Source organism: Oncorhynchus keta, chromosome 2 (assembly GCF_023373465.1).
Source record: "Oncorhynchus keta strain PuntledgeMale-10-30-2019 chromosome 2, Oket_V2, whole genome shotgun sequence".
NCBI classification, from domain to species: domain Eukaryota; kingdom Metazoa; phylum Chordata; class Actinopteri; order Salmoniformes; family Salmonidae; genus Oncorhynchus; species Oncorhynchus keta.
The window spans coordinates 13,732,373-13,748,609 of record NC_068422.1 but is presented as its reverse complement, the minus strand read 5'-3'; the positions used below and the strand labels follow the sequence as shown (position 1 = coordinate 13,748,609).

The window sequence follows — 16,237 nt, the reverse complement described above, 5'->3', positions numbered from 1 at the left end:
ATGTCATTTTATCTTTGTCCAATGACCTTGAAACTTCTTGGATGGGCACTTCTAATGTAACTCTATGACAGCACCCAAGGGGCTTGAATTTTTTAGCTCTACACTTAGACTAGGCAGTGACGTATTGTCCCCATGAGTGACAGAACACTGAGGCAATCACGGCACAACGCTCCGTATTTTCTGCTGGCTTGCCACAGCACCACAGAAAGTACTGAGCTATACTGAAACACCTGCCTTTTGGAGCTGCCTTACTCAAGAAAACAAAAAAGAGACCATGTTTGTATGCGGCTTTATTAAATCAATTATATATATATATTACATTGTTTTTGAAAACTGATATGTGACACATACACTGGGGCAAAAACGTATTTAGTCAGCCACCAATTGTGCAAGTTCTTCCACTTAAAAAGATGAGAGAGGCCTGTAATTTTCATCATAGGTACACTTCAACTATGACAGACAAAATGAGAAAAAAATCCTGAAAATCACATTGTAGGATTTTTAATGAATTTATTTGCAAATTATGGTGGAAAATAAGTATTTGGTCACCTACAAACAAGCAAGATTTCTGGCTCTCACAGACCTGTAACTTCTTCTTTAAGAGGCTCCTCTGTCCTCCACTCATTACCTGTATTAATGGCACCTTTTTGAACTTGTTATCAGTATAAAAGACACCTGTCCACAACCTCAAACAGTCACACTCCAAACTCCACTATGGCCAAGACCAAAGAGCTGTCAAAGGACACCAGAAACAAAATTGTAGGCCTGCACCAGGCTGGAAAGACTGAATCTGCAATAGGTAAGCAGCTTGGTTTGAAGAAATCAACTGTGGGAGCAATTATCAGGAAATGGAAGACATACAAGACCACTGATAATCTCCCTCGATCTGGGGCTCCACGCAAGATCTCACCCCGTGGGGTCAACATGATCACAAGAACCGGTGAGCAAAAATCCCAGAACCACACGGGGGGACCTAGTGAATGACCTGCAGAGAGCTGGGACCAAAGTAACAAAGCCTACCATCAGTAACACACTACGCCGCCAGGGACTCAAATCCTGCAGTGCCAGACGTGTCCCCCTGCTTAAGCCAGTACATGTCCAGGCCCGTCTGAAGTTTGCTAGAGAGCATTTGGATGATCCAGAAGAAGATTGGGAGAATGTCATATGGTCAGATTAAACCAAAATATAACTTTTTGGTAAAAACTCAACTCGTCGTGTTTGGAGGACAAAGAATGCTGAGTTGCATCCAAAGAACGCCATACCTACTGTGAAGCATGGGGGTGGAAACATCATGCTTTGGGACTGTTTTTCTGCAAAGGGAACAGGACGACTGATCCGTGTAAAGGAAAGAATGAATGGGGCCATGTATCGTGAGATTTTTTGTGAAAACCTCCTTCCATCAGCAAGGGCATTGAAGATGAAACGTGGCTGGGTCTTTCAGCATGACAATGATCCCAAACACACCGCCCGGGCAATAAAGGAGTGGCTTCGTAAGAAGCATTTCAAGGTCCTGGAGTGGCCTAGCCAGTCTCCAGATCTCAACCCCATAGAAAATCTTTGGAGGGTCCGTGTTGCCCAGTAACAGCCCCAAAATATCACTGCTCTAGAGGAGATCTGCATGGAGGAATGGGCCAAAATACCAGCAACAGTGTGTGAAAACCTTGTGAAGACTTACAGAAAGCGTTTTTAATTTTTTTATTTATTTCACCTTTATTCAACTAGGTAGGCTAGTTGAGAACAAGTTCTCATTTGCAACTGCGACCTGGCCAAGATAAAGCATAGCAGTGTGAGCAGACAACACAGAGTTACTTACACATGGAGTAAACAATTAACAAGTCAATAACACAGTAGGAAAAAAAGGGGAGTCTATATACATTGTGTGCAAAAGGCATGAGGTAGGCGAATAATTACAATTTTTCAGATTAACACTGGAGTGATAAATGATCAGATGGTCATGTACAGGTAGAGATATTGGTGTGCAAAAGAGCAGAAAAGTAAATAAATAAAAACAGTATGGGGATGAGGTAGGTAAAAATGGGTGGGCTATTTGCCAATAGACTATGTACAGCTGCAGCGATCGGTTAGCTGCTCAGATAGCAGATGTTTGAAGTTGGTGAAGGAGATAAAAGTCTCCAACTTCAGTGATTTTTGCAATTAGTTCCAGTCACAGGCAGCAGAGTACTGGAACGAAAGGCGGCCAAATGAGGTGTTGGCTTTAGGGATGATCAGTGAGATACACCTGCTGGAGCGCGTGCTACGGATGGGTGTTGCCATCGTGACCAGTGAACTGAGATAAGGCGGAGCTTTACCTAGCATGGACTTGTAGATGACCTGGAGCCAGTGGGTCTGGCGACGAATATGTAGCGAGGGCCAGCCGACTAGAGCGTACAAGTCGCAGTGGTGGGTGGTATAAGGTGCTTTAGTGACAAAACGGATGGCACTGTGATAAACTGCATCCAGTTTGCTGAGTAGAGTGTTGGAAGCAATTTTGTAGATGACATCGCCGAAGTCGAGGATCGGTAGGATAGTCAGTTTTACTAGGGTAAGTTTGGCGGCGTGAGTGAAGGAGGCTTTGTTGCGGAATAGAAAGCCGACTCTTGATTTGATTTTCGATTGGAGATGTTTGATATGAGTCTGGAAGGAGAGTTTACAGTCTAGCCAGACACCTAGGTACTTATAGATGTCCACATATTCAAGGTTGGAACCATCCAGGGTGGTGATGCTGGTCAAGAGTGCGGGTGCAGGTAGTGAACGGTTGAAAAGCATGCATTTGGTTTTACTAGCGTTTAAGAGCAGTTGGAGGCCACGGAAGGAGTGTTGTATGGCATTGAAGCTCGTTTGGAGGTTAGATAGCACAGTGTCCAAGGACGGGCCGGAAGTATATAGAATTGTGTCGTCTGCGTAGAGGTGGATCAGGGAATCGCCCGCAGCATGAGCAATGTCATTGATATATACAGAAAAAAGAGTCGGCCCGAGAATTGAACCCTGTGGCACCCCCATAGAGACTTCCAGAGGACCGGACAGCATGCCCTCCGATTTGACACACTGAACTCTGTCTGCAAAGTAATTGGTGAACCAGGCAAGGCAGTCATCCGAAAAACCGAGGCTACTGAGTCTGCCGATAAGAATATGGTGATTGACAGAGTCGAAAGCCTTGGCAAGGTCGATGAAGACGGCTGCACAGTACTGTCTTTAATCGATGGCGGTTATGATATCGTTTAGTACCTTGAGCGTGGCTGAGGTGCACCCGTGACCGGCTCGGAAACCACAGCGGAGAAGGTACGGTGGGATTCGAGATGGTCAGTGACCTGTTTGTTGACTTGGCTTTCGAAGACCTTAGATAGGGAGGGCAGGATGGATATAGGTCTGTAACAGTTTGGGTCCAGGGTGTCTCCCCCTTTGAAGAGGGGGATGACTGCGGCAGCTTTCCAGTCCTTGGGGATCTCAGACGATATGAAAGAGAGGTTGAACAGGCTGGTAATAGGGGTTGCGACAATGGCGGCGGATAGTTTCAGAAATAGATGGTCCAGATAGTCAAGCCCAGCTGATTTGTACGGGTCCAGGTTTTGCAGCTCTTTCAGAACATCTGCTATCTGGATTTGGGTAAAGGAGAACCTGGAGAGGCTTGGGCGAGTAGCTGCGGGGGGAGAGCTGTTGGCCGAGGTTGGAGTAGCCAGGCGGAAAGCATGGCCAGCCGTTGAGAAATGCTTGTTGAATTTTTCGATAATCATGGATTTATCGGTGGTGACCGTGTTACCTAGCCTCAGTGCAGTGGCAGCTGGGAGGAGGTGCTCTTGTTCTCCATGGACTTCACAGTGTCCCAGAACTTTTTGGAGTTGGAGCTACAGGATGCAAACTTCTGCCTGAAGAAGCTGGCCTTAGCTTTCCTGACTGACTGCGTGTATTGGTTCCTGACTTCCCTGAACAGTTGCATATCGCGGGGACTATTCGATGCTATTGCAGTCCGCCACAGGATGTTTTTGTGCTGGTCGAGGGCAGTCAGGTCTGGAGTGAACCAAGGGCTATATCTGTTCTTAGTTCTGCATTTTTTGAACGGAGCATGCTTATCTAAAATGGCGAGGAAGTTACTTTTAAAGAATGACCAGGCATCCTCAACTGACGGGATGGGGTCAATGTCCTTCCAGGATACCCGGGCCAGGTCGATTAGACAGGCCTGCTCACAGAAGTGTTTTAGGGTTTGACCTCTGTCATTGCCAACAAATGGTATATAACAAAATATTGAGGTACACTTTTGTTATTGACCAAATACCTATTTTCCACCATAATTTGCAAATAAATTCATTCTTTTTCTCATTTTGTCTGTCATAGTTGAAGTGTACCTATGATGAAAATTACAGGCCTCTCTCATCTTTTTAAGTGGGAGAACTTGCACAATTGGTGGCTGACTAAATATTTTTTTGCCCCACTGTATTAATGCCAAAATAACATGCAAAACAGACAAGCTCCAAAAAATATATAATTATTTAAATTTTTGCTAAAAATGTGGGGCTCAAACAGGTTCAAACAGGTGGAGCTCTGCCCCACGTGCCCTGAATGACGGGACACCACTGTCTGAAAGATATAAGAAAGATCAGGAAACATTTTTTTTACATGTATTTAACCCCTTATTTTGTGGCACTAAACAGTTTAAGCCATGTCTAAGCCAGGGGAGGGGTTCTACAAAGCTATATGGAATTGTGTTAAGAATGTCATACAAAGGATCAATTTGCTATTTGATTTAGAATTTTAAGACTCCTTGAAGTAACAAAAAAATATATTAAAAAAGGATTTGATTCAACATTTTCTTTGGCCTTACTGCTATGAGCCCATACAAACGCATTGAATAACAGATTCACTACATGGGACAACAGATACCCCCAAAAAAAAAAAAAAAAATCAAAAGAAACATCAGGAAATATTTGTTATCTTTTTATTTTTACGTTTTTTAAAGAAACCATTATTTTTTTGGTCACTGAACAGTCTCCATATATACTTCCATTAATTTGTTTGACTGGTACCGGGGGACCTTCAGACGAGTCTTGTGAGCCTGTGTGTATCCTAGAGCAAAGAAACATGTACGTGTTCGTACACGAGTCTCACCTTTACACAGAGGGGTCATATTAGTGTTAAACCCAAACTGTTTGGACGGTACAGACAGAAATCGGCAGATCGGCTGTACCGACATCAGACGAGTCCCAATACTCTTGTAGGGGTCGTAGAGCTTACCTAACCATTACACTTACCTAACCATGTTCAACTACAAGGGGTATGAACGTCCCAAGCATTCCGGATAGCACCGATCCAAAAGTTATATGCAGCCAGGCACAGATAATAGATAGCTGATGTAGTTGATTTAAGATGAGCGAGGAGTCTACGGGCTTAATCCAAAATGTGAATGCCATGCTTGTTTAATGATTTAATATGAATTGCATCATTCAAGTCACGAGTGTGTCCCGAAGTTGATGGGTTTATTGATCCCCTTGCCACTGTCTGGAAGTCACCCTCGTCAGCAACAAGGGGATGTTGTAGACATTTTAGAACTAGGCGGAGCTTCCAGCTTTACGTTTTGTATTCACTGTACGTAACTAGCTACACTGACTAATCTCAAGAGTCAGTTAATTATTGACAAAATAGGATCAACATCAAGCCATAAGAATACGAACGTTAACCTTTGAGGGACAAGTGAAGCCATGGCTGAAGCCGAGGATATTTTTCTTAGAGCTAAACAGCGGACCTTCACTGGACTGACCGAAGGTAGCTAATGTTAGTTAGTTGGCTAGCTATAGTTAGTTAACTGTACAGGCTGGCTAACATCCATCTGTTTTACAATTTTGTATTCCTGACTGGTTAATATAAATAAAGGATACATAGTTACGAATATGCACGCTAAATTAACCCATCGAGTAACCTAACGAGCTAGCTATCTGTGCTACACGTGAACGACTTTCCCGAGACGTGTCATGTTGTTTACAAAAGTTGCTGTTTAGCCTTTTGCCATTTACTCTGCGTTTACATTACATTACATTTAAGTCATTTAGCAGAGATGAGTTCCAGAACAATACTTCTCATTTGTTTGAATCTGCTCAGCTATAAACTAGCCTTTTCACCAATTCACAGTCAGTAATACTTTCAACTCATGAAATATAGCTAGCCCTTGATTCTGAAGATTGATTTACAAATGCCTAACAGTAACTAACGTTAGCTGTAAATGTGAGTTGTATTATTGCCGTTTACCTTATCATAACCCCAAAACAGGTCTCTGCCCAAATGCAATGGCCTATTACACGTGTTATGTTGTATGGAAGACTAAGTAAACACATGATGAATACCTCCCGTCTTTTTTATGTATTTTATAGGCCTATTTTCGGATTGGCTGGTGATAGCAAGTCAGTCACTGTCTACTGTAGACCTTTGACCAGTGAACCGACTAGGCTGAATGGCTCCATTTCTGCCCAAGCTTACAGACTGAGGAATTTAATTGTTTAACAACTAATCAGATTCACAGACAGTCTCTTCCTCTCACAGCCTAGCCCATTCATAGACACTAATAGCCCTTGATCATGACACTCAGTTCCATACATTACACATAAGTCATTGTGTAATGACTCCAACACCATCATTAAGTTTGCTGATGACACAACAGTGGTAGGCCTGATCACAGACAATGAAGAGACAGACTATAGGGAGGAGGTCAGAGACCTGACCATCTGGTGCAAGGACAACAACCTCTCCCTCAACGTGATCAAGACAAAGGAGATGATTGTAGACTGCAGGAAAAGGAGAACTGAGCACGCGCCTATTCTCAGCGACGGGGTTGTAGTGGAGCAGGTTGAGAGCTTCAAGTTCCTTGGCGTCCACATTCCCAACAAACTAATATGGTCCAAGCACACCAAGACTGTCGTGATGAGGGCACGACAAAACCTATTCCCCCTCAGGAGGCTGAAATGATTTGGCATGGGTCCTCAGATCCTCAGAAGGTTCTTAAAGCTGCACCATCGAGAGCTTCCTGACAGGTTTCATCACTGCCTGGTATGGCAACTGCTTGGCCTCTGACCGCAAGGCACTACAGAGGGTAGTGAGTACGGCTCAGTATATCACCGGGGCCTAGCTTCCTGCCATCCAGGACCTATATACCAGGCGGTGTCAGAGCACAGCAAGCAGTACCGGAGCACCAAGTCTAGGTCCAAGAGGCTTCTAAACAGCTTCTACCACCAAGCCATAAGACTCCTGAACATCTAATCAAATGGCTCCCCAGATTATTTGCATTTGCCCCCCCCCCCCTTATGCTGCTGCTACTCTCTGCTGTTATCTATGCATAGTCACTTTAATAACTACCTACATGTATACAATTTGGTTTTGATGTGGATGAAGGCGTCTTCTGTACGGGGGTGTTTTGTTAAGAGCCCAGATGCGCAGTCTGAACATTAACGTGTCTCTTGCTGTATGGTTTTGGAAGCAAAAGGACCTTATCTTTCAAATCAGAGATAAATAATAATTAAGAAAAGGTTAAATTGACACACACCTTGATAAAGTTAGGGTTAGTGTTCCCACACTGCCATGTCTCCATGTTACAGCACTTGTTTACGGAAGACAGAGGCGAAAACCTGCACTAATTCGCTATCTAGATGCTCGCACACGTGTGTAAGCGTAACTGGGCGGAAAGTGTAGTTCTTGGCTCGAGGCACACAGCCATATGGATCTGTGCAAACCTGCTACAGTAAGTGTAACTTTTTAACTTGAAAGATTCTTTCTAGCTGATATGAGTTACGTTCTTTAAACTGTATTTCAAGCGATGATTGACATTTTCTAAATGTTAAAACATAGCTTCGGGATTGTAGTTCACATGGTCTCCCCCGGTAAGCAGCGTTTTTAGCTGAGCATCCTTGGGATGAGGCAGAATGCCTTGGGTTCTCGAGAGCAACTCGCAATTCTCATCTCTCAACAAACTTTTTTTGATTTTCAGCACCACAAACGGATGGTGAAGTGAATAGGTTTTTCTCTTCAAATGAGAATTCAACAAAAGTTCCATATTTCATTTAAAAATTATTTTTTAAAGGCCCTCCACTCTAATCGTGAATTATGATTAGTATTGTTTGAATGCACCGTCTGTCAGATGAGAAATCCCTTAGATTTATGTTTGAAGTGAAGCTCGCTCAGCGCAGCCACACAAAGCTGGGTGTACTTATCGGCTTTCATGGGAGCTTTGGCTACTCTTTTTCAATTCTTTTTTTATTTTTATAGTTCACACAGCAGCGACTCCTGAGACAATCACACTACTGTAAAGCTTGTGTTAACAAAGATACCAGGCTTTTTCTCGGTGTAAAAGCCTTACAAATCATGTATGTCTCATGAGTCGGTAAAAAGGGGGGCTTAACCTTTTTAAAATTTCTAGTTATGGGAGGAAACAGTTTGCGTGCAACCTAGTTAGAATATACATGTTTCTAATTGGTGGTGGAGAGATCAGTGAACTAAAACCAATATTCTCACGGTATGGTATGGATTATTATTTTACCCTGTTGGTCATCTATGAATGTTTGTTCTTCAAGATGTTCAATCTGGCCTTAATGGCCATGTACTCTAATAATCTCCACTTGGCACAGGACAGAAGAGGCCTGGCCACCCCTCAGGGCCTGGTTCCTCTAGGTTTCTTCCTAAATTCCTGCCTTTCTAGGGAGTTGTTCCTAGCCACCGTGCTTCTACGTCTGCATTGCTTGCAGTTTGGGGTTTTAGGATGGGTTTCTGTATAAGCAATTTGGGACATCTCCTGATGTAAAACAGGCTTTATAAATATATTTGACTGATTGATTGGTATAGAAGACTGATGCAAGTTATATTGCAGAATAAGCCTAAGCAGCATAAGTATTTTTCTGAATTGTAAAAGTTCAAGCCCCAGTCAGGAAAGTTTTCAACCTATGTAATGTACCAAAGCAGCATCCTGTCTTCAGTGATGATGATATGAACATAACCTTAGACTGAAAATTGTAGTTAAAATGTGTTTTATATTTTCTTTACCTTTGATCCTTCCAAATAGCCTGCTACTTCCCATGTCATGATTGTGCATTTATAGCCATAAAGTAAGGCGTCTAATTTGTGTTGTGTTTAATACATCTGATGTTAATGTTAACCATAGGAGCAGGGAATGTTCCCCATTATTTTCTAAATGAAGATACAAAGAGCAAAGTAAAGGCTCTTGCACTGTTGTTCCCAGTACTGGGATTCTCAGGCTTTCATTTGCCGCACAAGCTTCTCTGGAGGAGAGAATTAACAAACTCAAAAAATGCATGAAGAGCATGTTAAACATTGAAGATCCTGATGAACAAGGAAGTCCCGCTGTGTGTGTGTGTGTGTGTGTGTGTGTGTGTGTGTGTGTGTGTGTGTGTGTGTGTGTGTGAGAGAGTGAGTATATTGTAATGTGTGTATGAAGCATATAGCTACTTTTTGAGCTGCTGGAACAAAGTGAGTGAAGCAGAACAGAGGAGAGAGAGCATTTGTTTGTCTTTCCTCTTAACACATCGTATGGATAGTGGATGGCTGTTTCTGCTGGCCATTTGCATGCAACAAGGGCAATCTGTTAAACATGATGTCAGATCTGTCCCTTCATGCTACTCACTGGCACATCAAGTAGTGCCTTGTATTTTTTTATGAATATGAGAGTGATTATTGTAGGTTTACAGCACCGGTTACGCAATGTCCGGATTATGTTCAACACTTTGCAATGCACGCATCAACATCCATAATTCTGTTAATATATTGAAACTTTTTCTTTGCTGAAGGGAAACAGGACTGACAACAACCATTACATCAGTGCAGGCTTTTTCTCCAGACCCAATACCAACACCAGATTCAACTAGTCAAGGGCTTGATGATTAGAACAAAATCCTGCATCCCCAGGGTCAATTTGTAAGAATACTGCTTTTAGGACTAACTTCAGCATGACTTTCATAAATAGAGACACCCGTTGCAATAAAGTATAGTGCATTCGGAAAGTATTCAGATCCCTTCACTTTTTTCACATTTGTGTGTAGATTGATGAGGAAAAAAACGATTGAATCCATTTTAGAATAAGGCTGTAACATAATATTTGGAAAAAGTGAAGGGTTCTGAATACTTTCCACTGTATTCTATATTCTATCTCATGTCCCTGGCATGACTCTCTCCCCTGAACTCCTCCTACCTTCTCAGATGAACAGAAGGAATGGAGAGGCCCATTCTGCTTCATCCAGGCTGCAGACCCCCAGCTGGGTCTGATGAAGACCTGGAGGGAGGGGGACTGTGACGGGGGAGGGGACGAGTGGACCGATGAGGTCCAGCTGACCCAGCAGGCTGTGGAGGCCGTCAACAAGCTGAGCCCCAGGCCCAAGTTCATGGTGCTGTGTGGGGACCTGGTTCATGCCATGCCAAGTAAGACAATGTTCAAAAGAAACACACCTGAGCCTTAACAGGTGTAAACATAAGGATATTACCTATATTCGTATGGTAGACATACTATGTGGAAGAGAGCAGTCCAGTCATACTTTGACAATGACGGGATCCTTTTTGTGTACTGTCCTCAACGTGATGCCGCCGTTTGTATTCAGAACGACAACTGGGAGTGGAAGAGTAAAGTCAAAGATTTTTATAACTGAACCAAGATAGACCACAGCCTGCCGTTTCAAATGGGAACGAATGAGCTATAGTGGGCCGAACAAGCAATTAGGTAGGCAGAGCCAAGCAGGAGCTAGAGATCCTATTGGCGCGTTCTAGCGTTAGTTTGCATATTTCCTTTGGAGAACGCTACTCTGTGAAGTGCGCGTGTGCAATAACTCAAATCACCTTTTCACTCCTAAACAATGCAACGGGTAAAGTCTACAAAACTTTATCCACTGTTCGTAACAGATTGTAGTTTTGGGAACAGAGAACTGTATTGCAATCAAATGTTTAATCGATGAGTAAATTAGCAGAATGTCTATCAGAATCCATCTCGTTCCATCTTCTCCAACTGCCGGCCACTGGGCTTCCTCTCACTACCATATTTTGTATAAATGCTTCACATTTATACATCCGGTGAAATATGTCTCTTTGTTCTATCTGTGCTATAGTTTTGCTACGGCACATTTCATTGCAGCCGTGTGACCATAAGAGTTCAATGTCAAGCAGCAATGTAAATGCACTGTAATTGACATTCTGATAGATCAGTGTGAAGGTCTCTGATATTCCATGAGTCTATAAAGGGAGTGGAATATGACTGTTATATAATGATACATTGATTCTCCTGATTTATGCACTCTTGAGAACGTTAGTGTTTGGAATCGTTACAGAATGTTCTATGAGATGCAGAAGAATGAGCCGTCTCTTGATACCGGCGGACTTTGTAAACTCCCGCTACTGTCTCTGTGCAATGTTTTATCAAAAATCTATGAATGAAGTGTTTGCCTCTAAGCCATTTTTCACACAATGGTAGATCTAGGGAAATTAATGAGTTTTATCTACTCAAATAGATCTGAGGCTGGCTTAGCACAGCAGAGGTTTGTCAGGCCTTAAGGAAAACTTACCTCCCATTTGTCAGTGTAAGAAAAAAGTCCTAAAACCCCATCCTTTCCTGTGTGGAAAGAGGAGGATAAGTGGGAGAGGTATGCCTGAAAGGTGTTAGTTGGAAACAGATGCTGGTGGTGAATGCAATTTCAGTGAGGAGCTATAGCTTGGTGAGTGTTTGACAGCCAGCTGACTAATTTGATAACTGTAAGAGGAATCGGCAGGCTAGACCCACTGCAGAGATAATATTGTTGCGCGCCAAAGTGCTGCTTAACAACAGAACTACCTTTTCATTACAATTAAGGGCTGTGGGGGGCCTTGCCTTCCAGGGGTATATCTGTGGAGTCCGTGGCTCTGACGTGCATCTACAGGAGACAGCAGGCGTGCCTGTCTGTCTGTCCAGCTATGCTGAATACAGTGCATTTGGAAAGTATTCAGACCCCTTGACTTTTTCCACATTTTTTTACGTTACAGCCTTATTCTAAAATTAATTAAATAGTTTTTCCCCTTCAATCTACACACATTACCCAAATAGGGTTGTGCATTTTGGGGAATTTTCAGAGGTGGAAACTTTCCGTGGCAATTAACGGAAATATGCAAATGAATATTAATACCATTTAAATGTATACAGTGTATACAGACCAAGTATTTGATAACCTGCAAAATTGGCAGTGTTTCTTACAAAGCATGTAGAGGTCTTATTTTTATCATAGGTAGACTTCAACTGTGAGAGACGGAATCTAAAACAAAAATCCAGAAAATCACATTGTATGATTTTGTAATTAATTTGCATTTTATTGCATAAGTATTTGATACATCAGAAAAGCAGAACTTAATATTTGGTACAGAAACCTTTGTTTGCAATTTCAGAGATCATATGTTTCCTGTAGTTCTTGACCAGGTTTGCACACACTAGAGCAGGGATTTTGGCCCACTCCTCCATACAGACCTTCTCCAGATCCTTCGGGTTTCGGGGCTCTCGCTGGGCAATACGGACTTTCAGCTCCCTCCAAAGATTTTCTATTGGGTTCAGGTCTAGAGACTGGTTAGGCCACTCCAGGCCCTTGAGATGCTTCTTACGGAGCCACTCCTTAGTTGCCCTGGCTGTGTGTTTTGGGTCGTTGTCATGCTGGAAGACCCAGCCACGACCCATCATCAATGCTCTTACTGAGGGAAGAAAGTTGTTGGCGAAGATCTCGCGATACATGGCCCCATCCATCCTCCCCTCAATACGGTGCAGTCGTCCTGTCCCCTTTGCAGAAAAGCATCCCCAAAGAATGATGTTTCCACCTCCATGCTTCACGGTTGGGATGGTGTACTTGGGGTTGCACTAATCTTTCTTCTTCCTCCAAACACGGCGAGTGGAGTTCAGACCAAAAAGCTCTATTTTTTTTTTGTCTCATCAGACCACATGACCTTCTCCCATTCCTCCTCTGGATCATCCAAATGGTCATTGGCAAACTGCAGACGGACCTGGACATGCGCTGGCTTGAGCAGGGGGACCTTGCGTGCGCTGCAGGATTTGAATCCATGACGGCGTAGTGTGTTACTAATGGTTTTCTTTGAGACTGTGGTCCCAGCTCTCTTCAGGTCATTGACCAGTTCCTGCCGTGTAGTTCTGGGCTGATCCCTCACCTTCCTCATGATCATTGATGCCCCACGAGGTGAGATCTTGTATGGAGCCCCAGACCGAGGGTGATTGACCGTCATCTTGAACTTCTTCCATTTTCAAATAATTGCCCCAGCAGTTGTTGCCTTCTCACCAAGCTGCTTGCCTATTGTCCTGTAGCCAATCCCAGCCTTGTGCAGGTCTATAATTTGATCCCTGATGTCCTTACAGAGCTCTCTAGTCTAGGCCATTGTGGAGAGGTTGGAGTCTGTTTGATTGAGTGTGTGGACAGGTGTCTTTTATACAGATAATGAGTTCAAGCAGTTGCAGTTAATACAGGTAATGAGTGGAGAACAGGAGGGCTTCTTAAAAAAAAACTAACAGGTCTGTGAGTGCCGGAATATTTACTGGTTGGTAGGTGATCAAATACTTATGTCATGCAATACAATGCAAATGAATTAAAATCATATAATATTATTTTCTGGATTTTTGTTTTAGATTCCGTCTCTCACAGTTGAAGTGTACCTATGATAAAAAATTACAGACCTCTACATGCTTTGTAAGTAGGAAACACTGCCGATTTTACAGGTTATCAAATACTTGTTCTCCCCACTCTGTTTTTTTCATTGGATATATTTACCATATATGGAGACAGAAACATAAACCTTTTACCTTATCATAAGTAGACATAATTGCAAATGATTAAATCCTTCCAATAGAAAAAAGCACAAAAACAATTTAGTTACAAATTGAACTTTATTTAAATGAGTTGTCTTCACATGGGATCATTTCACTGAACAAAAGAAAGGAAATATTGAATGATCCCCAATGATCCATCGCATCTCCCATTAACGTTTTCAACATACGTATGTTATGTTTTTGATAAAAGTTCTTCATTTTCCTTGAGTAGTGCGTGACCCTAGTGTGGCAACACATGTATTCTACATTATTTCAATGGGTCGTTCTCCATTCTAATTGTTTTATACTGTCAATTCAACTTAAACCTAAAATAACTTCCTGCACTCATTTGAGATCATTTCCACACTGCCACGATATGGGGAAAAAAACTAGGCCTTATTTTTAACTAAATGTTGCAATTGCAATTTAGATCAAAAAACTTGGGTGAACTTTTGGAGTCACGGAAATAGAATGTTTATTATATTTCTACAGTTAGAATATAAATAATAGTGGGCACTTTGAATATGGTGTTGTTTTACATGACAAAGAATGAAAATGCCATGAACGAGTTATTGTGACAGGGTAGGAACCAAAGTGATGTTCAGTGTTTCCTAGGGGACCCTATAATCTTTGGCTACATTACAATCTTTAGTCATGTAGCCAACATATTCATGCTTTGCTTATTCCTCTTTGATTTAGAAGATACTGTTGCACAAACAACATGCTGATTTAGGCCTCCACCAGCACTGGTATCAGGCTGTATTAGCTAGCTACGTTTGCTCTGACTCAGTACTTTGATTTAGTTAGCCAGTTAACTAGCGATTAGCATTAGTGGCTAACCCGATTTATCTTAACTTGCTAAGAAAATACAAACTAGCTGTTTGCAGATGTAAGAAACACAAACTGATATTGTAATTATAGAGTGCTTGTGGATATATATTAAGATCAAATTGGAAACAACATTGTTGCATGTGCTGCATTGACCACGCAGACTGAACGAAAGTGTCTTGTGGTCAAGCAAGAACATATGCGCTCCTTGAGTGACAGGGTGGGACTAGGTCTGTGCGTAAAGTGGCACGGAGAGGGATGAATCAAGTAGCGGAGTAAACTATACAAATGGACGTTACACACGGAGTATCACATTTAACAAAACAAACATTCAAATACCTTTTAAAGAAGGTAAAGTAAAAAACCCAAACCAGTCCGTGCATCAATACCGGTATATAGTAAAATATAGGTATACCAACCAGCCCTACATTCTCTCCCTCAATCCGTGCAATGGCTACTGCTATAGGTTTCAGGCTGCTTACCACTCTCTCCCAAAAGACATCATCCAGGTGGATCCTCTTGATGGGGCTGTCCATATCGGCAGACTGTGATTTCTTGGAGAAACTCCTTCCCCTCCAGGAGACCGTCAAACATGATGACAACACCATCCCAACGGGTGTTGCTGTGCAGCTTCAATGTGGTGCTTTTATTCTTCTCACTTTGCTTGGTGAGGTAGATTGCTGGTATAACTTGATGACCTTTCACATACCTAACCATTTCCTTGGCTCTCTTGTAGAGTGTATCCATTGTTTTCAGTGTCATGATGTCCTTGAGGAGCAGATTCAATGCATGAGCAGCACAGCCAATGGGTGTGATGTGAGGGTAGGACTCCTCCACTTTAGACCAAGCAGCCTTCATGTTTGCAGCATTCTCTGTCACCAGTGCAAATACCTTCTGTGGTCCAAGGTCCGTTGTGTCTCTTGTCCCTTGTGCCAGTGCTCTTGTAGAATACTGGTTGAGGGGTGGAGATGATGTAGTTCATTTTTCTTTGCCCACGAACATTCGACCACCCACCAGAGATGATTGCAATAGTCTGCTTTCGCTATGATTTGCTTGACCTTCACTTGAACTCTGTTGGACTCTGCTTCCAGCAAATGAGTAGATAAAGCATGTCTGGTTGGAGGGGTGTATGCTGGGTGAAGAACATTCAGAAATCTCTTCCAGTATACATTGCCTGTGAGCATCAGAGGTGAACTAGTTGCATCCACAGCTTGTGCAAGACACTCATCAGCATTTCTCTGACTACGTTCCTCCATTGAGTTAAAAAAAAAACTTCTGATTCCAGGAGGACCATGAGCTGTCGCTATCGATAGTGTTTGATTAATAATTTTCACCTCAAATAGAAGTAGAGGGACTTTTGTCAGGGGTTGCTTGTTTTGAGCCCTGAGAGAACTTTATGCACTTGGCCAGATGATTCTGCATCTTTGTTGCATTTTTCCCATATGATTTGGCACAGTATTTGCAAATGTACACAGCTTTTCCTTCTGCATTAGCTGCAATGAAATGTCTCCACACATCAGATAATAATAATAAGATCTTAATAAGATCTTGTCATTTTCCTGTAATAATTAGAATAAAAAATAATACCATTCAATGTACAGATAAATTGTT

General features: G+C 42.4%; 2 protein-coding genes across 2 annotated transcripts in view; one reads left to right on the top strand and one right to left on the bottom strand.

The window, feature by feature from the left end:
* The window catches only part of LOC118373706 (protein shisa-9B-like), an 88,227-nt gene extending 82,836 nt beyond the window's left edge, over window positions 1-5,391 (bottom strand). Inside the window, exon 1 of the mRNA XM_052472390.1 lies at window positions 5,244-5,391. The gene's annotated coding sequence lies outside the window, so the exon portion shown is untranslated. The remainder of the gene's footprint in view (window positions 1-5,243) is intronic.
* A 145-nt stretch (window positions 5,392-5,536) lies between these two features.
* cpped1 (calcineurin-like phosphoesterase domain containing 1) overlaps window positions 5,537-16,237 on the top strand; it is a 38,401-nt gene continuing 27,700 nt past the window's right edge. Inside the window, exons 1-2 of the mRNA XM_035759913.2 lie at window positions 5,537-5,754; window positions 10,183-10,401. Of these exons, the coding sequence (XP_035615806.1) occupies window positions 5,691-5,754; window positions 10,183-10,401 (283 nt within the window). The 5' untranslated portion in view covers window positions 5,537-5,690. The remainder of the gene's footprint in view (window positions 5,755-10,182; window positions 10,402-16,237) is intronic.